The 23,525-nt window shown below is 45.4% G+C and overlaps 1 protein-coding gene across 4 annotated transcripts in view; it reads left to right on the forward strand.

Annotated features, from left to right (window-relative positions):
• LOC141048423 (class I histocompatibility antigen, F10 alpha chain-like) overlaps nt 1-23,525 on the forward strand; it is a 300,218-nt gene that overhangs the window by 82,652 nt on the left and 194,041 nt on the right. The window contains exons 5-6 of one of the 4 annotated variants that reach the window (XM_073543977.1): nt 9,401-9,493; nt 19,176-19,205. The exons of the other annotated variants lie outside the window; for them this stretch is intronic. Coding sequence (XP_073400078.1) covers nt 9,401-9,493; nt 19,176-19,205 — 123 coding nt within the window. The remainder of the gene's footprint in view (nt 1-9,400; nt 9,494-19,175; nt 19,206-23,525) is intronic. 4 annotated transcript variants of the gene reach the window in all.

Raw genomic sequence — 23,525 nt, forward strand, 5'->3', positions numbered from 1 at the left:
CCAAAAGAACAGAGGCGTTGGGCCCAGAGGCCTTGGCTGGGGGACTCTTCGGCTTTTCCGGACAGGAGGAACGGAAGTGACCAGTCCGATTGCAGGTGAAACACAGGCGACTGTCAGTAGTAGGCCTGGTGTCGGCAACAGGGACAGGGCCTCCGGAGGGACGGCTAGCTGGGGCATTGGGGTTGGTTGCAGGCTTACCCCTCTCCAGCTGGTGGTGACTGGCCTCCGTGTCTCTGGCTTCCTGTTGGTCTCGTAGTTGTCGGCGATCTGCGCCGCTTTGTCCCCGTTCGTTGGTTCGCGGTCCAGGATGAACTGTCGGACCTCAGCTGGGCAGAGATGCAGGAACTGGTCTTTGATCATCAGGTCCCGTAGCTGCTCAAAGGATTCAACGGACAGTCCATGGATCCACTAGTCAAAGTGGGTCCTAAGTCCTTGCACATCACTGTAGCTATCATGTGGGCCACTTTGGAGGTGCCGGAACTTCTTTCGGTATACCTCAGGTGTCAGCCGGTATTTGGCAATCAGAGCCTGCTTTATGGCCTCATAGTCCTCATCGACTTCTGGCGGAAGAGAAGCAAACGCCTCCAGAGCTTTGCCTTTTAGCCCTGGGGTCAAGTACCTGGCCCATTGGTCAGGGGGTAGACAGTACTGTCTGTAGGCTTTCTCAAAGGCTCGCAGAAACGTGTCCAAGTCCCCGTCCTTTTCCATCATGGGAAAATGCTCTGGCCGGGGTTTAGGACCCTGGACTCTGCTGGGCTCACTGCTTCGGGCTGTGGGGGCATTCCACCCCCGCTGGAGCATCTCCAGTGGGCCCTCTGAGCTTCTCGTTCAGCTCGCTGCTCCGCTCTCTCCCGCTCGGCTCGCTGCTCTGCTCTCTCTCTCGAGCTTGCTGGATCAGCTGCAAACGTCCGTCACGGTCTTCAGCAGGGAGTGCGTCCAAGGCCGCTTGCAGGTAGGGATCCAGCGTGCTCTGGTTGAATGTGGGGCCAGCGCTCAGGAGTGGAGCCTCTGCTGCAGCCCCATTGTCACTTGGGCCAACTTCTACGTCCGCTGGACCCTGGGTGTTGTCCAGCTGCACCAGAGCCGCGATCAGTTGGTCTTTGGTTTTGCTTGTGGCGTCAATGCCTCGGTACGTGCATAACCCAGCAAGAGTTTCCTTTTTCTGCTGCTTATACCACTCCACTCTCATCGCCATGGTTGCCAAATAAAAGATAGGAAAGAAAAACGAAGAAACTGGAGGGGATACTTGTACGTACACAAAAATGTCTCAGGACTAATAACCACTGAGTCTGTTCTCCAAAACCTATGATGCAGGATTCTCGCAGGAACCGTGCAGGTCTTTAGAGAGAGGGATGATTGCTCAAACCAAATCACTAATGCTCTAGGATTATCCCACCGCTCTGCCACCAATATGTGACGAACAGCCCGCCGCTGTTCGCCACTCCGTGACGAACGGGGGTCCCGCTGCCACCAAAATGCGACGGACAGCAGACCCTGTGTCACCACTATGTCACAATCCCACCACTGACACTGGTGTATCTGCGGACGGAGGAACGCGACACACTGCCGGCACACGGCTATCACAGGCACAGTGGGGGCTTATTTTAGTTATCCCACCATTGACACCATGTGACAAAAATATCTAGCAAGCTAATCTCGCTATAACAATTTGCTGTAGGAGGGTATTTTGGGTGCCCCACCACTGCTATCAATCTTCTACGAACAGCGGGGATTTATGTATATCCCACTTTCTCAGTTCCACTTTGGAACTCACAGCTCTCCGGCGCCCCCCTTACCCTCAGGTCAGTCAGGGAACTGCACCTAGGATAATTAGTCGCCGGACGGGCTGCTTGTTGTGGACCGGCGGTTAGGCTACTGCAGTGAGGGAATTATCAATGCTGTGGCCGCAGCCCCTCATTCAGCAATATAAGACCCTTCTGGACTGCCAACTAGCCACAACAACCGTACACAACGCGCTACCACCAGTCACGGTTTACTTAATTCACAGAGTTAATTAAGAGGGTCCGTGGCAAACCCATTGAATTAGTAGCGGTTATCTAAAAGGGGCGCTTAGTTCGTTTCTTAGAGCATAGAGACAGACTAAATATTAAATCATTTATTCCCCGAAAAAGTAGGGCAGTGGTTATACAGATAAAAGGTGCTATAAAATTGAGACATAAAATATGTACAATACAAATATAACATAATGGGGATTAAAATTCAGAAAGTAACACTCACATGTGCTTGGATATCAGGCAGACCATGCGGCTTGGAGGGGGAGGGGCCAGACGTCCCCAGACATTGGTGTAGGTCTGTTCAGCATCAAACCTCTGCTCCAACTGACTGGAATTTGCTAGGGGATAGCTATAGACTAGGGTCTGTGTGACATCATGGAAGGGGCAGTCTGGAGAGGGTCTGCCCCGTACTCCTGGATTTAGAATCAAACTACAAAGCTTAGAATAACTATATCTAAACGGTAAAAACCCGTACCGACCCACATGGGGCCTCATTGTTTGTGATTCACCGAATAGAATCCGAAAACACCAAACATGCCATAACTGAGACATTCTATTTGGGTGCAATACATATCTCAGTCTCTGGACGTCCGTGGACTACGCAAAAGGCACCGTAGCGAAGCTGGGACCACTCAGATCACAAAAATGATTGTTGTATCCGTGCTGTGTATGGTTTTTACGGTACAGACTCTTTAATATCACCCATAGCTGCATTCAAACCTCGTGGTTTCAGACAAAGAGATCTTTTCCCCCTTTTTTTCATCAGCTTAATTAACATTTCTAGCTGTGGAGAGGAGCCAAATGTTTGTAACAGGAAGTGTCCTATTACCAGTGCGGACACAGGCTGTAAAGGAGGGGGGAAGGGGGAAAGCTGTAGGGGCTGACATGCTGAATTTCTCATCAGAGGGAAGGGAGAGATTTCTAGGCACATATCTTACAGAGAAAAAAAAAAACATCATACTTTACAGACATTGTATATCACAGTCCCTAGCTACGTGACATGGAAAAAAGTTACAGAACTTCATGAGTCAAGGTCTTTACACAATAACCCCCTTCACAGAACTTCTTCATCCTGTTTATACTGGTACAAACTGATAACAGCTAACAGAATTTATTTAGTAAACAACAAGATGGTGTCTTGGAAAACAAGATGTCCCGTACATCTGAATCCTGTACTTCACAATCCCCCCTAGATAAATTTAGTTAGCACATAACAGACAGGGCAGAGGTACTCTCCCAAGCTAGCAGCTTGAGGAGTACTTGTCTTCACATGGCTGATGCCATGTTATCAGTCATGGCTGTTGCGGCGCACCCATCCCCCTGTATGCTGCAATTTATGAATAACAATTTTTGATGACGGTGGTGGAGATGTTTTGAAGGTAGCCATGCTCTTGGCTTCAACATCTTCATCAAGGAACCTTTTGAGATCTGTGTAGAGAAGAGCAGGGGTGACGACGCCTTTGGTATCATCATTAGCTGTCCTAGTGCAGAATTCCCTAATACATACAGAAATACACCAAAGAACAAGTTTTAGTATCACATATACAACAAGGATACAGGCAGCAATATGCAACAAGCTTTGTAAGATCCCAGCTAGCCATCCCCCAATTCTGACCACCAACTGTCCTTATTACGATCATTGTCTTTATTATATTGATCTCTGAGTCTTTGAATGTCTTCTAACTTTAACGTCTACCAATAATAATATGGAAAATGCGGAAAACCAAAACATTATGCCCCCTTTTATTTGCTATTGGCTTGTTGAGTGATGAGGAGAACTTGATAGGGACCGTCATACAAGGGTTCCAGTCAGTGCTTTCTGACATGCCTTTTCACGACTACAAAATCACCAGGCTTCAGGTTATGACAGGTGTCGGTTTCTGCTGAATCTGGAAGAGAAGAGGAAACTAGAGCATGGGTGTTAGCAAGATTTTTACTAAGCTGAATAACATTTTGAACAGCACGGCCAGTTTCTTCTGATAACTGCTGAGGCTGGAAATTTGCACCTGGGGGCCTAGCACCAAACAATATCTCATATGGGGACAGGTTATGTTTTGCAATAGGGGTAGTACGAATATGGTATAATACAATGGGTAGGAGCTCTGGCCATGGAGCCGTAGTCTCCTGCATCATTTTGGTCAATTGTCCCTTCAGTGTGCCGTTCAGCCTCTCAACTTTCCCACTGGATTGTGGGTGGTACGGAGTATGGAGGGCTACAGTGGATCCAAGCATTGTCAGAACTTCTTGGTACACATGAGAAGAAAAGGCCGGACCTTGATCACTTTCAACAACTTCTGGAACCCCATATCTGCATATGACTTCCATCACCAGTTTCTTCGCTGTGGTTTTTGCAGTCATGTTGGCAACAGGGAATGCTTCCGGCCAACTGAAGAACATGTCAACAACAACCAAACAGTATTCATACCTTCCAGACTTAGGTAACGTAATATGGTCCACCTGGAGCCTTTGGAAAGGATAGTCGGGCTTAGCAAGATGCTTCGGGGGTACACGTTGAAGTTGACCAGGATTGCAGGTGTGACACATTACAGGCACGGTTGAGCGCTGTCAAAACTGTGGAAATTCCCGGGGCCCAGTAGAATTTTTGCACCAGTGCGAGGGCCTGATTCTTTCCTTGATGTGTAGGCCCATGTGGCAGTAGCAGGGTACATCCGCTTAGGGAGACACACGAGTTGGTCCTTTTTCCAGAGACCATTATATGCGTGCTCCATCAGTCTTCCATTCCTTCACCTCTTCCTTTGGAGACAATTCTCTGCATCGTCATTAATCGTTCTCGCGGGGTCCGACAGAAAATCTCAGTTTGTTGTAGATCATCAGGTTCTTATAGAGTCAGCAGCTCTTGCAACTGTTTACGCTGAGAGCTTGTAGTCACCATAGTTGGTATGGTTGGTTCAACGGGTAAGAGAGCGGCGGCTTTTGCTTGCATATCCGCAAATGCGTTGCCACAGTCTGTGGACTGTTCCTAGGACCGTGCGCCATAACTTTGATAATGGCCACCTGAGTAGGTAATTTCATCGAATCCATGAGGATTTTAACAGCTTCAGCATTTTTCAATGGGGTTTCGGCAGTAGTAATAAACCCTCGATTGGCCCATAGAGCCCCAAAATCGTGAGAAATACCAAATGCATACCGTGAGTCCGTGTATATATTAGCCTGCCTGTTCTTGGCCAAAATACATGCAGCAGACAGAGCCTGGAGTTCTGCTTCTTGGGCTGACTGTGAGGGCGGGAGTGGAGCTGCTTGCACTACAGTGTCCTCTGTGGTAACAGCGTATCCCGTGTGGAATCTACCAAACTCCTCAGCATATCTTGAACCATCCGTGTATAACACCAGATAGGGATTTGGAAGTGGATTCTCGCTGACATTTGGTGGAGTAGCTGTTTCTTCAGTCAGAAGTTGGGAACAGTCATGATGGAGATAATCCTCATCACTGCCATCTTTCTTGGGGACCGGCAGTAAAGTAGCAGGGTTGATTGTTGTACAGCGATGCAACTTGACATGGTCAGGCAAAAGGAGTGAACACTGCAGCCGTAAGTGTCGTTGCACAGTCAAATGTCTTGGTTGCTGAAGTGTCAGTATTGCTGCAATATCATGCGGGGCAAAAATGTGCGTTTCATGTCCAAGATTTATGTCTGCAGTCTTGTCAAGCAACGAATGAGTGGCGTGAACTGCCCTCATGAAACTTGGTAATGCTCGGGCCACAGGGTCGAGGCGGCCCGAATATTAACCCATTGGTCGTTGCCTATTGCCATGTGATTGTGTAAGTACCCCTGCTGCGTGTCCTTCATTCTCAGACACATACAAATGGAACGGTCGAGTATAGCCCGGGATGCCCAAGGCAGGGGCGGAAGCAATAAGTCGCTTTAATTCAGAGAAGGCACAATAAAGGCTTTCCATACAAACCGGTGATCTTATAGTTAATTATACCGTCTTTTGAGGCGTTGTAAAGGGGTTGCATTATGCGGGATGTATCCGGTATCCACTGACGACAATAAGTACATAGTCCAAGAAAACGCTGGAGTTCAGTTTCATCTTTTGGGAAATGAAGGGAGCTGACAGCTATTTTTCTTTCTTCTGTGAGGTGTCTGACACCCTGAAGGAGACAGTGACCCAAGAATATCACTTGACCAAGGCAGAACTGAGGTTTCAAGGCCGAACCCTGACAATTCAGTGCTGCCAGATGCTTGAGGAGGCTAACAGTGGCAACAATGGCTCCGTCCGTGCACACAAGAAAAGATCATCCACATTCTGAAGCAGCGTGACCTGGGTGGGGGTGATCTAACTGCCAGGGCAAGAGACACTCGCTAATATTTTATGCAAACTGGTTGGGACTGTTTTGGGCCCCTTGTGGCATAACTGTCCATGTTAACTGTCGTCCCTGATAAGTGAATGCAAACAAACTGGCAATCTGGGTGTAACGGAATGCTAAAGAAGGCATTGGCAAGGTCGATGACTGTAAACCAAGCAGTATCCTGGGGTATTTGGGACAAAAGAGTATGTGGATTAGGCACCACTGGAGTTTCCAGAACAGTAGCTGCATTAACTGCCCGTAGATCTTGTACCAGCCTGTACACAGAGGGTTGGCCAGGTGGGGTCTTTTTCTTAACGGGAAACCAGGGCGTATTACATGGAGAAACACAGGGTACCAGAGCACCGTTATCAAGTAACATTTGTATTTGTCCCTGGAGGCCCCGCTCCTGATCATGTTTCAAAGGATATTGATGGACTTTGGGAAAAGGGGCGCCAGGTTTAAGAAACACTTTTATTGGTTCTACAGGCATTTTCCCTATATCATTTGGTCCTTTTGACCAAATTTTAGATGGTATCTCTGAGATGTATGGGGTGAGTCAGTGATCCTCAGGCACTATTGGGGGTGGATCTAGGCCTATCAGGGCCATCATACCTGTGGGAAGGGCATGCAAAATACAGATTTCCTCACTGTCTTCATCTGCATAAGGGTTATGTAACGTACGAACCATCTGGCCATCATCTTGGAATTGTATTCTGGAGCGGAACTGTGATAATAAATCTGCCCCTAGTAAATTTACTAGACATGTGGGAGAGATTACGAACTGAGCAGTAACCTCGGGGAAGGGTCCCACAGGGATTGGTTTTGTAAGAGTATGTTTATTGGGTCTGCCATCTACTTCGATTAAAACAGCGGGGGTATGACCATCTCTCTGAAAGTGACCGAGTCGGCCACAGTGCCAGCACTGCAGACAAGAATTGGTGCGGAGGGACTGGGGAGTAAGGTTCCCAGTCATAGGATTGGGTGAGATATTGGAGTAGGGAGCTGAATTTGTGTATGTTTGGAGAGCGGGAGCTGGAGTTTGCTATGTGTGCCACTGATAAAGAACGAGCTGTGTTTACAGCTGCGGTGGGGTCTAAGAGTGGAGTGGGAACTGGAGCAGCTGCTGGCTTGTTTTTTTTTTTTCCTGCTGATACAGAGCAGGATAAATTCTTCTGAAAACTTTTTTTTCTACTTTTAATGCATCGTCCGGAGTCTTTCTGGCACATTACTCTCAGTTCCTTCTCAATCACTTTCTCAATTCCTTCTTCAATATAGCAATAACACAAACTGTCAGAATTCACATCCTTTGTTCTTCCTAACACCTTCGTCACACAATTCATGTGCCAAGCCACGAAATTCTTCTTTTTCTTCCACGGAAACAGGATTCTCTCCTTTAGAGCAAAATATCCTTACTTCAGTTGTGCACAGTACTGGAGCGGCCGTACAGTCTGTTCCACCGGGTCTATCCCCCTCTGGGATGCCCAAAATTCAACGCGGTACTCATTGAAAAGAGGAGGGTGTCTCAGACTATCCCTCCGGACACCTCTGATTATATATATATACCTGAGTTACGTATCCTACCCAATCTTCGATCACATCACCACGCCTGATTCTAACAGTGATGAGGATTTCAGGATATTTTGACTATAAAGAGAGTCACAATCACTGGTCAATCCGGGGTGTCCGTCCCTTATGAGGTACGGTTCGAACACTGGGCCCCCAACAGGACTGCACCTCTATATGATTCCACCCAAGAATCACCCCACCATCAAGGACAAACCTCAGATCCTCTTTGCAGCAACAAGCACAGGAAAACCACACCAAACGGTCAGTCTGTACAGTATAACTGCCAACTTACCGTGGTTGTCGTGGGGGATGATCAGTCCCAATTTTCCAGTTCCTTTGTCCGGTCCGAGGGTCCTTTGTCTTGTCCTCCGGGGGCAGAGACGTCCCTGTTTGGGGACCCCACGTTGGGCAGCCAGCTGTAGAGGTAGCTATTGAGGGAGGATCAAGTGACCCTTCACGGTTGACCAAGTGATTTCCAAATTAATCCACAGGGCGTTGCTAGCAACTGAGAATGACCAGACGGAGATGTGTTTCTGTATGGGAGGATCAAGGCAGATCACTGACCCCGTTTATTATGTCACCTTTTTTATAGTATTTTGCTTAATTATGCAAAGTACTCAGCTACCAATAGCATCGTCGTGACACATTTACTTTATAAGCCAATAGTATTGCAAGAAAACCGGAATATTGTCCCTAGCTACGTGACATGGAAAAAAATTACAGAACTTCATGAGTCAAGGTCTTTACACAATAACCCCCTTCACAGAACTTCTTCATCCTGGTACAAACTGATAACAGCTAACAGAATTTATTTCGTAAACAACAAGATGGCGTCTTGGAGAACAAGATGTCTTGTACACCTGAATACTGTACTTCACAATATATGTATTATAGGGGGAATTATTTTAGCCTGATTTACAGGGATATTATGGTAAATCTGTCCTTGGATTCATCAGATACTGCTGCTAACTAGAAGAGGATAGCCACTGCTTAGGATACAATATATTTGCACATTTTCTGCACTGGGTTAATCCTCACCTCGCAACATCCTTTGGTCACATTGGTTTTTCCACTATGTGATTTGCTGTATCTCCGTTATGAAGCTTTGCATGGATTATACCAATATATATTATTGATTGACAGCACTAATGGATATAACATAGTGGCGGCCTTTGTGTCCTAATGTTGATATACACGTACAGTTCTGATATTGGTTTATATTACTGTGCTGTGCCTTTTGGGCTGTGTTCTTCCCTCCTTGTTTTTTGAAGCCTTAGCCCTGTCTATTTTTTAGTATCCAATCAGATTTTTAAACTTGTTATTAATAAACATTTAATATTTTTTATCTCACTTTCGTTGGAATCTCTTCTGGTCTAGTGGCAATTGGGCCACAATAGACAATTGTTGATACATATGTCATCAGTGCAGCGGAGGAGACTAATGTGCGGCTGATACATGACGCTCTCAGTGTAATCCACAGATCAGATTTATATTTCTGTTTTCCAACCAGAACCAGAGAAGTCCAGAGTCCGGATCATCGCTGTGGTCGTAGCTGTGGTGGTCGTCGCTCTTCTCGGCATTGGTGGATTTATGTTCTATAGAAGTAAGTGTCAGTAATCCCACACGTCTCATGATATATTCCGCTAAATAAACAGCAAAATATATGATGAATGTATTTGCTAAATTTTTCTTCCACACCCCTCAGGTACGCTTTACTGTCATATCAGGTGACTGTTCAGAATAAGCGTCCTGTGAGTACATAAGGAGTAACACTATCTCTGGCCTTTATATCACCTGTATCCAATATTTTCTCCAGTTGTCGCCTCTGCAGGCTTGTAAAATAATGCTTATCCTTGTAAAATACTTAGGACTAGTTACCAGATAAAAATATAGTGGTTTATTTGGATTCTTCCATCAAAGAAAAGATTATTACAGAAAAACATAAAAATAGGTGAAAGAGAGATTGTCCATCAGTTCATTGCAAAAGCTTGTCACCTTCTTTCTCTGGGATGCCACATGGCAAATGGCCTCTGTCTCTCTTAGGCTTCTTACCAGTTGTTCAGTTATGTCCCTGCAGAGATGGCATCTTGCGTCTGTGTCTCATGATGGTGAGGGAAGGAACGAGCGACCTCTACAGTTAGCCATGAATTATATACGTCTCTTGAAGCACGTGATCCTGGTATATATGGAGTTGTCCTGTACCATGAGCCAAGCTTAAAAATAGCATATGTCGTGTAAGCTAAAGCAATGTACAGAACTGAGTCTTATAAGAAATTAACGGATTATTAATATTTAACAAGGCTCTGTCTCTAAATCTCAGTTGTCTCTGAGCTAGTTGGAGGAGAATAGCTGCTCTGATGTCTCCCATATACAGTCGCTGCCAAAACTCCTGAAACTGACACAAATTTTGTTTTTCACAATGTTTGTCACTTCCTTTTTATAGTGGCATTACAGGGAACCTGTCACCTCGTTTTGCCGCTATAAGATGCGGCCACTGCCTTTCGGGGCTAATCTACAGCATTCTGTAATGCTGCAGATAAGTCCCCGGTTTGACCTGAAATGAGGAAAAACAAGTTTTATTATACTCACCCGGGGGGCGGTTTGATGCGATGGGTGTCACAGATCCGGGTCTGGCTCCTCCCATCTTCATGTGATGTCGTCATCCTGCTTGCTTCGTGTCGCGCTCCTGCGCAGGCGTACTGATCTGCCCTGTTGAGGGCAGAGCAAAGTACTGGAGTGCGCATCAGGAAAGGTCAGAGAGGCCCAGCACCTGCGCACTGCAGTACTTTGGTCTTTTCTCAACAGGGCTGATCAGTACGCCTGCGCAGGAGGGTGAAACGAAGCAAGCAGGATGACGACATCGCATGAAGATGGCAGGCGCCGGACCTGGACCTGCAACACCCATCGGACCAGACCGCTGGTCAGACCAGGGGCTTATCAACAGCATTATAGAATGTTGTGTATAAGCCCTGAAAGGCAGTGGCCGCATCTTATAGCAGCAAAACGAGGTGACAGGTTCACTTTAACTCTAGATTATTATGAAGAGCGATCATATGAAATGCAAAAAATTACAAAGTCATTCTTTGTCATGGAGACACGTACAGTCATCATTGCTTTGCACCAAAAGTGCTTTGCAGGCAAGGACATTGCTACTTGTAATATTGCCCCTAAATCAACCATTATTGATCATCAAGAACTTCAAAAGGAAAGGTTTAATTGCTGTGAAGAAGGCGTCAGGGCGCCCAGTAAAGTCCTGCAAGTACCAAGACCGTCTCCTAAAAAGGATTCAGATGAGACAGAGGTGGGGAATCTTTTTTTCTGCCAAGGGTCATTGGGAAATGTATAACGTCATTCGCAGCCATACAAAAGTATCAACTTTAAAATGATCCTGCTATATTTGGTCAAACATTTAATTAACACACCCCTAATGTGATGATGCAGCTCCTCTTTGGGGAGTCTGTGATGTTAGGTGGCATTGATGATGGGACTCTTCACAACTTCCAGGTTTGCATCAATCTGTAGCGCAGTCAACTCTTTGTGATCATATGTTTTGTTAAGAACTCGCAGTAGTAAGCTGTTACCAACACGGTTGAATATTTCACTGCATGTCTCCTTAAAATAAAGTCATCATTCTTCATGTAATTGTCATAGTAATCAAGCAATGTTAGGTCTGCAGTAGTATACATCACATAGGAGACTCAGAGACTGCTGTACATATATCACATAGGTGACAAAGATTGCCGAATACATTACATAGAAGACACCGACACTGCTGTATATACATCATATAGGAAACATTGAAACTGCTGTATATGCATAACATCGGAAACACTGAGACTGCGAAATATGCATCACATAGGAGACATTGTGACTGCTGTATACATTACATAGGAGTCACTGCAACGGCAGCATTCATCATAGAAATGATCAGGATAAGCACACAGAGCAGACAAACTCCACATACAAATAATATCTTGACACTGGCACTGGACATAGTCAGGACGTAATTCAGAAGTGCGTGCACCACGGCGTTCAGTAGTGAATGATGTGTGCAGTCTAGGGAAGAATTAAAAGGCTGCGGCCAGACAAACTGGGCTGGTTACCCAAGCACTGTGGCTGACGGTAATCTGGCCAAAGGCTGGAACAAATTATATCACAGGCTGTAAATGGCCTCTGGTTTGTACTTTCCCCACCCATGACCAAGGGGATCGGTTCAACACCAGTGCAGAGCTTGCTCTGAAATGGCATCAGACAGGTTTTAGTGCAGCTGCACGCACAGTGGGACAAACACTTTCAGAGGCTGGCATAATTTAAAGAAGGGAATCAAAGAAGCCAATTCTCTCCATGTAAAACATCAAGGACAAACTGATATTCTGCTGGAAATATGAGGATTTAACTTGGACATCCGGAAAATGATTATCTAGATAAGAAAAGGTGAGAGCAACCATGAGTCCTATGTCTGTGAACAGTACAGGTTCTTGAGAGCATTCATGTGTGGAGGCTTTTCACCCATGGAGGGGGCTCATTCACAATTTGCCTAGGATCACTGCCTTGAATAAAGAATGGGATCTAAACCTCCTTCAAGAGCAATTTCTGCCCACCACCCAGGAGCAATGTGATGATGAAAAAACTTTTCCAGAATGGTGGATACCAAGTCACAAGGCAAAAGTGATTACTAAGTGGCTCGGTGAACAAAACATAAAAATTTTGGATCCATGGGTGGAAACTCCCCAGATCTCAATTTCATTGAGAACCTGTGGCAAATCCTCAGAAAGTGGTAGGACAAAAAAAACAGAAAGCACCGATTAGATGGGCAGTCATCAGGATTTGGCCCAGAAGCTGATCTATCCAGCTGCCAGGGCGAAGGGCAGAAGTCTGGAAAAATAAGGGTCAACACTGAAAATATCGAGTCTTTTTATAAACTTGATGTACTTCTCAACAAATGTATAATTAGGCTATGTTCACACTAGGCATTTTTCAGCTTTTTATGCAAATTTTGAGCTGCGTTTTACAGTACCAGCAAACTCTGAGATTTCAGAAATCTCATACACACAGCTTGGTTATTTATTTTGTCCTCAGTATTTTGTACCTTTTCTTGGGTTTTGCAGAACAGAGCATGTCACTTCTTTCAGTGTTTTTTCAGCGTTTTCAACCATTGAAAGTAATGGGTGGTGAAAAAAATGATGCAAAAAATGCAGGTATCAGCTTTTGCTGCGTTTTTGACACAAAACCTGATGAAGTACAATATGATTTTTTCTTTGCACTACAGTTTATCAGCATGCACAAGAGACAAATGTAGCATGGCAAAAACGCAGCAAAAAACGCCACAAAGACCAAGCAAAACCTACTTTTTGGGGAAAGTTTCTGCCAAGAGAGCTTGTTTTGCTGCAGAAAAAAAAAGGTGAAAAAACCGCCTAGTGTGAATGTCACGGGGTCCTTCTCCGATACCACACAACAGAGCGAGGGAAGTGTGAACAATCCCAAGACCTTTATTACAGGCAAAATTAGAAGGTCCATAAACAATCCACCACACTGAGGATACAATAGTCCAGAACAAGAATGCAGTCCAGTAACAGGATAAAATGTCCAGGGAGATGAGATTCCAAAACTCTAGCAACAGAGGATAAAATGGGTCCTTCTCTCTGAGGTGCAGTCTTCACACGATCCTCTCCACACAGGAACTGATTTGCCCAGCTCCTGTCCTCCCCCGCCCCCTCATTATCTCCAGGGGTAGTCAGATAGGTTGGGGCGGTTTGCAGGCCTCCCAGAGGAGACAACGGAGCCTTGGGGATTAAGGAACTACAAGGGGTCATCAAGAAACAGATAGAGTCAGGCTATAGACATACAAGGCAACAAGAAAAACACTATGAAAATCAGTAAAATAGCAATATACACAAAATGATATCCACATAGCATATCACACCATCACAACCTCTCCCCCCCATAATAAGTGAGCACGCTATGAGGTCTACACAGACCTCTGGCCTGCTCACTTTTGTCCACATTACTCAATCGTTTATAGTTCCTTGTACAGTGGCAGGGGTTGCAATAATTATAAGCACTTGCTGTCCTTCCATAAATTCCCGGGTCCTGGCGTTACGGTCATACCAGGTTTCTTGACTGGAATGGGCCATTTGCTGTTGATCATTAGCCAAGGTAGCTAGCTGGGCGAGACGGTCTCTGAACTCTAGAACGTAGAGAATGATGGGCATTCCGGTATCTGAGATATCTCCCTCCAATTGTTCTTTCAGAAGAGTGAGAGGCCCACGGACCTTCTGGCTAAACAGATTGCTCCCCAGTGAGGTCCGGATGTCGTGGTGCTTGAAGGGCCTGTAGTTGAGTGGCTGCTCCCACAAAATAACACTGTAACTCCCCAATGTCGTTCCCAAGGAGGATATCTGCAGGAAGTCCTCCCATAACTCCAATCCAGCACAGTTTTTCTCTAAAACCATAATCCAAACGCACCAAAGCTTGCTGTATATATTTGCGGACACCCCCCCCCGCCAAGACAATGGGAATTCCTGCACCCTGGTGAATTGCCTCGGGTCGAACCACACGAGGGTCAGCGATAGTCAGAAATGCCCCTGTGTCTCTAAATCCTGACACTTTGTATTCGTCAATTAAGACATCCTGCAGGTGGCGTTGCCGTTGCTCTGGGTAGCCAAAGGACAAAGGCCAGAGTCCGTACACTCCAGGAGGGGTATCTATGGTGCTGTGGTCGGTGGTCCACTCTGGTGGGGGTGGTGGTAGCTCTTCATCAGGCGGTATGGAGTGCACAAGATGCACTGGACGAGGTGGGGCTGCGTGGAGCTCCCTCCAAATCCTTGTGGGACATCCAAACTGCAAATGTCCAGGTTGCCCACACACATAACATCTCTCGGTGATACCCCCAGGTCGTGGTCGGAACTGTTGGGGCCCAGGATTGGGAGGCTTGATAGTCATCGGCTTGCGACTAGGTGGAAGGGCAGATATAATCTGAGGGAGATGGGGCGCGGGAGCAGGCCATGGTTCATTGTCCAGAAGCCTCCTCCATTGCGGCCGGATAGTAAGGGCTTCATTTGTCAGGGCTGCAGCTCTATCCACGGTACACGGCGTGCGCTCACGGACCCATTCCCGTACCTCTGCGGGGCACTTGGCAAGAAATTGTTCTATAAGGACCGCCTGTATAACATCTTCCACAGTAAAGGCGTTTTCTGCTTCCAGCCATCTCCGACATGCCTGAGACATCTAATGTGCATACATCCTAAACGATCCCCTTGTGGTGCATGGGAGGTCTTGGAACTTGGCCCTGTATGAGTCTGGGGTGATAGCATGGTAATCCAGGATAGTCTGCTTTACAATGTTATAATCCTGATTCCGCTGTGCGTCAATGGTTCGGTAAGCCTCCGCCATGCTTCCGTTCAGGAGTCCCACTAACAAACGCATCCAGCTAGAGTGGGGCACCTCCATCACAGCACACTGCTGCTCATAGTCCTTGAAGAACCCCTCCACATCTCCGGAAGCATCATCGAATGGCTTAAAATCTGTCCGGGTGATCCGTACAGGCTCCCAGATCGTTGGGTTTACACTCCACATTGTATTACTACCTCTCTCAAGCTCCATTGCTTCTTTTCCCCGCTGTGCCCGGCGGGCAGCCTCCTCCTTGTACTCCTGAGACACGCCGGGGCCCAGAACTGCCATCTCTTCTTTGTACAACAACACCCACTGGCTTTTCTGGATGGGGATCCCTGTCTCCTTTGCGTGTCCTTCAGACATATGGGAGTAGGTGGTCTGAATAGCACCCACCAGTAGGTCAATTAAGGCTTCTTTAGTCAGTCCCTGGTAGTTCAGGCCCAGGTCTCTGGCTCTCTCCTGTAAACTGGATACAGTCCAATTTCTGTACTCACTCTGTCGGTGGTTCTCCATTGGGTTACGCTCTGTTGATCCCACTGCTGCCACCAATTGTCACGGGGTCCTTCTCCGATACCACACAATCAACAGAGCGAGGGAAGTGTGAACAATCCCAAGACCTTTATTACAGGCAAAATTAGAAGGTCCATAAATAATCCACCACACTGAGGATACAATAGTCCAGAACAAGAATGCAGTCCAGTAACAGGATAAAATGTCCAGGGAGATGAGATTCCAAAACTAGCAACACATAGGATAAAATGGGTCCTTCTCTCTGAGGTGCAGTCTTCACACGATCCTCTCCACACAAGAACTGACTTGCCCAGCTCCTGTCCTCCCCCGCCCCCTCTTTATCTCCAGGGGTAGTCAGACAGGTTGGGGCGGTTTGCAGGCCTCCCAGAGGAGACAATGGAGCCTTGGGGATTAAGGAACTACAGGGGGTCATCAAGAGACAGATACAGTCAGGCTATAGACATACAAGGCAACAAGAAAAACACTATGAAAATCAGTGAAATAGAAATATACACAAAATGATATCCATATAGCATATCACAACCAACATAGCCTTATGTTTCAAAACTTGATGTACGTAGCTCAAGCCTGTAAGAGGGGCCACACCGGGGATTTTTCTGCCTCTGTGATACAAGTGAAGAAGCCCTTCTTAGCAAGCCAAGCAACCATCAAAGACTGTTATAGCAATGAAATTAGTGATCAGCAGGACACTGAGCAGAGATGGAAGGTATACACAGAGGAACTATATGCTAGCACAAGCAGTGACCATCGTGAGGAGCGTGGAGGCAAAGAGGAACCAGAACCAGACCTATTGGAAAGTCAAGTGGATTGAGCTTTGAGGCAGTTGCCAAAAAAACAAAGCTTTTGATGTTGATGTCATCTCTGCAGAGCTGCTCAATCCAGTCCTGAGAGCCGCACTGACAGCACTATGTCAGAAAATCTGAAAGATCTACACATGGTCAAAGGACCGGAAAAGAATCAGCATTTATCCCGCTGCTGAAGAAAAGCAACATCAGGGACTGCACCAACTATAGAACAATCGCCCTGATTCCCCATCCCCGCAATTTGCTTCTAAGGGTTATTCAGAAGCGCTTGGGGAACATCCTTGATAGAGAACTTCCTGATGCCCAGGCTGGATTCTGTAAGGATAAAGGGACATGATCACATCGCAAAGCTGAGATGGATAATAGAAAAGATGAGAGAGCACCAGAAGACGCTCTACCTGCACCTCACTGATTATACCAAGGATTGTCACTGTGTTGAGTATAAGCTTTGGGAAGCACTGAGTGAGGTAGGAGCCGGCGCACTTTTTTAGCTTCATCTTGTCACTCTACGATGATGAAGAAGCCACAGTGCGAACCAGGTATGGAAATAATGAATGGATCAAGATCAAAAAGCGCATAAGACAAGGAGGCGTCCTCTCCCTTTCTTTTCAACCTGTATGTGGAAGTAATCATAAGGAACCTGGACTTTGCTGATGGCTTTTCTGCCCATTTTCACCTCAACACTTGAATCATCTATGTGATATGTGCAGATGATAGAACTATGCTGACAGAGAGAAAGAAGCACTTAAAGCTTTTGATGTTAAATGTAGAAAGTGAGAAAATGCGACTTAACTGAACATCAAGAAAACCCAAAAATGTAGAAATTAAAGTGGTCGACTGCTTCATTTTTGTGTGTCCATCATTAATCGCAGTGGCGGAATGACAGCAGAGATTAAGTGTCAGATAGCACTGGGGCGCACAACCATGGACCAAAGGTGGAAGTGCTAGTACATCGCAATCATTGTCACACAAAGACTGATCACTGCAATTGTGTTCCCAGATGAGACATGGCTGTGAGATGAAAAGAGAAGATTGAAAATAATTTAACCATAGTAACATAATAAACTAGGGTGCGTCCTGTAATTAGCGTCACAGGGGTCTACATACTTTTAATAAGTCAATCTGCCTATTTATTGGGTGAAAAGTAATCGCTTTGCTGTTTGGTATCATGGACTAAAGAAAGCTACGGAAAGAGTTGTCTCAGGAGAGAAAGAAAAATATAGATGAACATGTTAAAAGTAAAGACTATAATTACTGCAGCTGCACATATTCAGAAGTGTAAGGTCTATGGGACTATAGCCAACCCCTATGGATGGCGGTAAGAAAAATTGATGAGAAATTGAAGAGGTGTGTAATACATATACAAATAGTAACCAAAAAGCCCAAAACAACTTCCAAAGAGACTAGAGGTGAACTCCAAGATTAAGATACATCAGTGCAGATTGCACCATCCGTCGCTGTCTTGGCTAAAGTGGACGTCATGGATGACTACCAAGTAGGAAACCATTGTTGCCACAAAGATCCCTGTAAAATGTCCTTTGGACAGAGGAGACAAAACTGGAGCTTTTTGGCATCACATCAGCTGTATGTTCACATGAAGCATAGAAAGAAAAGGACATTGTACCTACGGTGAGACATGGAGGAGGCTTGGTTAGGTTTCTGGGTGGCTTTGCTGCTTCTTGCACAGGGGGTCTTACGAATTTGTGCAGGGTACAATGAAATCTCAAGACTATCGAGGGATTCTGGAGTGAAATGTGCTGCCCAGTGTCAGAAACCTTGGTCTAAGTGGCAGCTCATGGGTCCTTCAACAGGATAATGACCCAAATCACAGAGCTAAAAACATCCAAGAATGGCTGAGCGCAAAGCATCGGACTCGTTCTCTTGTGGATTCTATGAGCCCTGATCTAAACCCTATTGGACATTTGTGGAAGGAGCTGAGATCTGATGTCTGGAGAAGACGGCTTCACACCTGAGATACCAGGAGCAGTCTGTTCACAAGAAGTCGTCAAAATCCCTGTGCACGTTGGCAGAAATCTCCTTGAGAGTCACAGAAATCGTTTGTCTGCAGTGATTGCCTCAAAAGCTTGTGCAGCAAAATATTAAGTCAAGGGAACCATCATTTTTGTCCCAGCCATTTTTATTAGGTTTTTTTTTTTTTACATTTTCGACCACAATTCAAAAGCAAAAAACAAAGTCTGATTCTCGTTAGTTGATATTCAGTAAATTAAACTTGAAAATTACTTTTGTCAGTTTCATGTTATTTCAGTGACCATTGCGGGATTTTGTTACTTTAGCAGAAGGTACCAACAATGTCGTCCATGTCTGTATTATACCCTCTTGTTTCTTTCTGATTGGCTGTGTTATATCTTAGGGTTGGGGGCTCCTCACTTTTCTCCTTGGTCTGTGGTTGCTCTTCCATATGTTATTTGTAGGGGCTCCTGACTGTATATCGTCTCCCCTCATCTCTCCCCCATTACACTATATTATTATTATATGTCACCAATGATAATGGCGTCTTCAGGTTTCTCTTCCTAATTCCATCTTCTCTGCTTATTTCAGGAAGAAAAGCCGGATACAAGGAGACCGGCAGTGAGTATTCTGCACATGTGGCTCTGATGGGAGGTTTTGGCAGATTTGCTGTAAGGCCACAGCCGGCATTAAGGAAACACATGGACGTCTTGTGTCCCCAGAGGGAGCGCTGATCTTACAGAGCGACTCTCCATTCTGGATCATAGAGGACAGAGACCCAAGTGGACGACCCCGTCTATTCCATACACCATAATTACACCAGAGTGGTGCAGGATCAAAAACACATGGCTGCTTTATTTCAAACACAGCACCGTCCCCGTCCACAGGTTGTATGTGATGGATCGGAGCTCAGCCCTATTCACTACAATGGAGCTGCAATACCAGACACGACCTGTGGACAGGGGCGGCGCTGAGATAGGAGGGAAGCAGACAAGTCTTACTAATCCTGTACTTCTCCCTTTTAGGTTTACAGTAAAGAGAGTCTGCCCCCAAAAACTCACATTAAACCTTTTATACCTTCTTTGGGGGGGGTTAGACTGCTCACCTATGGTATGTGTATTGGGGTATGTTGAAGATCTAACGACAGATGAGTATGGCAAAATAGCGGTGGCTAGATTGCTATATATGTTTAGAAAGTTGATAGCACAGCACTGGTTGGATGATCAGACGCCCTCCATTCCGGAATATATTAGTAAGGTGAACTGGGTGATTAACATGGAAAAAGCAATTTACTTGAAGAGAGGCTGTATCGGAAAATTTGAAAAGCTTTGGGCATTATGGATAGACAGCTCGGGCCTTGCATCCAGAGAGTTACAGAGATTCCGATTAGGTCTTATTTGAGTGTACCTTTACTGAATTGAAGAGAAGTCTTGTCTATATGTAGCACATTTGGAGCCTCTCTTGTATTTCTAATTATTCTTATTCAAGGAGACGTAACATTGACGCTATATAATAATAATATGTTTATTTTTGTTAAGTTGGGGGGACAATTCAATTCAGGGGGGAGGGGGGTGGGGTAAGGGGACTACGTTCCCCTGGGTTGTTATACCTGTTTTGTTGGAAAATGTTCAAATAAAAAATATCTGATTTAAAAAAACCTTTTATACCTTCATATAGGGGACTTAGCCTCCATAAAAAACTTGTAGACTAGATTTTACTTCTTTTGTTTTATATAAAGACAATTTCATTAGATATATAAATGGAGGATCCTCGGTGCACCCATGGAATGGCCAAGGGCTCAGTGCACTATTCCGCCCCTGTAATTACAATCCTCCGCATCTCCACTTATATCTATTAACATCACTCGCTTTGGAGCGTGCCTGACCTGAATTCCCAGCTCTGCACACACTGACACTGCAGGGGCCAAGAGCACACACAGTGTCAGTGTGTTCGGGTGCATTCTGATCTCTATCCTATCTATTAAAAACACATGTAAAATGCACAAATGTGAACACGTCGGTCAGACAATGCTCACACCACCCATTAGCTAAGATATAACAAGAGAACATAGAATGGCAGATTTGCAAAAATTTGCAAAAATTCTCTGCAGCCAAAAATATGGCAGTAATCAGCAAGTGCTGAATAACAAATACAGGGTATTTATTCGATACTTTTTTTTGCAAAAAAATGTATACTAAGCTGCCTCACCAACGTCAAGGTAACCCGTGTCGAAGCAGTCCCTATCTAATGTATTTAATATCTGAACAGTGTCTTGACATGAACAGGATTCAGACAGGCTGCTCCACAGTATGGGCTTATGGGCTGAGACAGCTCTTTTGTGCACATCACACAGGAGAGGGGTGGGGTCTCCCAAACCATGCTAAGCAAGGAGAAAATGGATTAAAAACACGTGAAATGCACAAATGTGAACACGTCGGTCAGACAATGCTCACACCACCCATTAACTAAGATATAAAAAGAGAACATAGAATGGCAGATTTGCAAAAATTCTCTGCAGCCAAAAATATGGCAGTAATCAGCAAGTGCTGAATAACAAATACAGGGTATTTAGTCGATACGTTTTTTTGCAAAAAAAAGAGCTGTCTCAGACAATAAGCCCATACTGTGGAGCAGCCTGTCTGAATCCTGTTCATGTCAAGACACTGTTCAGATGTTCAGGTATTAAATACATTAGATAGGGACTGCTTCGACACGGGTTACCTTGACGTTGGTGAGGCAGCTTAGTATACATTTTTTTGCAAAAAACGTATCGACTAAATACCCTGTATTTGTTATTCAGCACTTGCTGATTACTGCCATATATTTGGCTGCAGAGATTTTTTGCAAATTTTTGCAAATCTGCCATTCTATGTTCTCTTGTTATATCTCTATCCTATCTGCAGCGCCTGCTCATAGGATCACACGGTAGTGGGCGGCCAATGCTGACAGGAGAGGAGAGCGCTCTCACACTGTATCTGCCAGCACTCACTCGGCTCCTGCAGTGTCAGTGTGCACACCTCATCTACCTCTCCGGTCAGCATCGGCTTCCTGCTACTGTGTGATCCTGTATGCAGCGAGCGGCGGCTACATACAGTAGAGCAGGGGTCCTCAAACTTTTTAAACAGGAGGCCAGATCACGGTCCCTCGGACCATTGGTGGGCCGAAATATAGTTTAAAAAAAAATTATGAACAGATTCCTATGCACACTGCACATATCTTATTTTGAAGTAATAAAACAAAATAGGAACAAATATAATATTTAAAATGAAGAAGTGAAGTTAAATCATCAAACTTACCAATTTTTTAGCTTCTTCGAATATCCTACACTTCGAGTCCATTTTTTCACTTTCTTGATATAATTGTTTCCTAGGGATTCAAAATTGCTATTAGTAAAATACCAACATATATACAGCGCTACAAAAACAATATACCAGCAATAAAATTGCCCACACAGAGACATAGACTGCACTGGCCATTAATACAGCCTGACCAGTGCTCATCAATGTAGCCTGATCAGTGCCCATCAATGCAGCCTGATCAGTGCCCATCAGTGCAGCCTGATCAGTGCCCATCAATGCAGCCTGATCAGTGCCCATCAGTGCAGCCTGATCAGTGCCCATCAATGCAGCCTGATCAGTGCCCATCAATGCAGCCTGATCAGTCAGTGCCCATCAATGCAGCCTGATCAGTCAGTGCCCATCAATGCAGCCTGATCAGTGCCCATCAATGCAGCCTGATCAGTGCCCATCAATGCAGCCTGATCAGTGCCCATCAATGCAGCCTGATCAGTGCCCATCAATGCAGCCTGATCAGTGTCCATCAATGCAGCCTGATCAGTGTCCATCAATGCAGCCTGATCAGTGTCCATCAATGCAGCCTGATCAGTGCCCATCAATCAGGGCCGGACTGGGACTAAAATTCAGCCCTGGCATTTGAAGTTACACAGGCCCACTAGTCACATGGTGACTATATAATATCTTTGTACACTTGTAGATTACAAGAAGTGAGAGGAGATTAACACGACTATATAACATGTAGTCAGAGCTGTGCCCAGTATTTCAGCTCAGTCCTATTTATTGCTTTTAGGTACAGTACTCCTCCCAAATCTCTGTCCCCTTTTGTACGCACGGTGACAGAATTCCTGGCAGAACTGCTCTTTATTGGGCAACCAGACCCCCTGGTCATAGCCGCCCCTATCATACCTCCCAACTTTTGAAGAAGGGAAAGATGGACAAAGACTGCGGCGCGCATAGCGCAAATTTTGGTCACGTCCAGCCACACCCATTTCACAACTAGTCACACCCATGTCCACACCTAATCGCACCCATTTAGCACTGCTGATCACACTGACTGTGACTGGCACTAAGGAAGAGAGAAAACAGAGAGAGAGAGAAAAAAGAAAACAGAGCGAGAAAGAAAGGGGAAAGAAAGAAAGAACAGTGAGAGACAGAGAAAGAACAGAGAGAGAAAGAAAGAAGTAAAGAAAAGAAAGAAAGAACAGAGAGAAAGAGAGGAAAGAAAAAGAAAGAAAGAGGGGAAGAAAGAACAGAGAGAGAAAAAAGAAAGAACAGAGAGAGAAAAAAAGAAAGAACAGAGAAAGAAAGAACAGAGAGAGAAAGAAAGAACAGAGAGAAAGAAAATGAGGGAAAGACAGAACAGAGAGAGACAAAGAAAGAACAGAGAAAGAAAGAAAAAGAGAGAAAGAAATAAAGAAAGATTCTACAAAGATACTATAGCAGCCCGGCTCCCATTGTAGTGCCCACCTGAGCCTCCCGGTGCAGGACCTATCATGATCCGCTCACATGGCCGACATCCCCGATTCCAAGGCGATCCTGCTGTCTGCGCTGTCGGAGGAGGACACGGTGATGGATCTGAAGCATTCCTGGTTCCGTCACAATCTCCTCAAGAAATTCTCATTTCCGGTCAGCTTCCAGCACATCA

This window comes from Dendrobates tinctorius, unplaced genomic scaffold (assembly GCF_039654945.1).
Source record: "Dendrobates tinctorius isolate UK_male_01 unplaced genomic scaffold, ASM3965494v1 ptg000135l, whole genome shotgun sequence".
Lineage (NCBI taxonomy): Eukaryota > Metazoa > Chordata > Amphibia > Anura > Dendrobatidae > Dendrobates > Dendrobates tinctorius.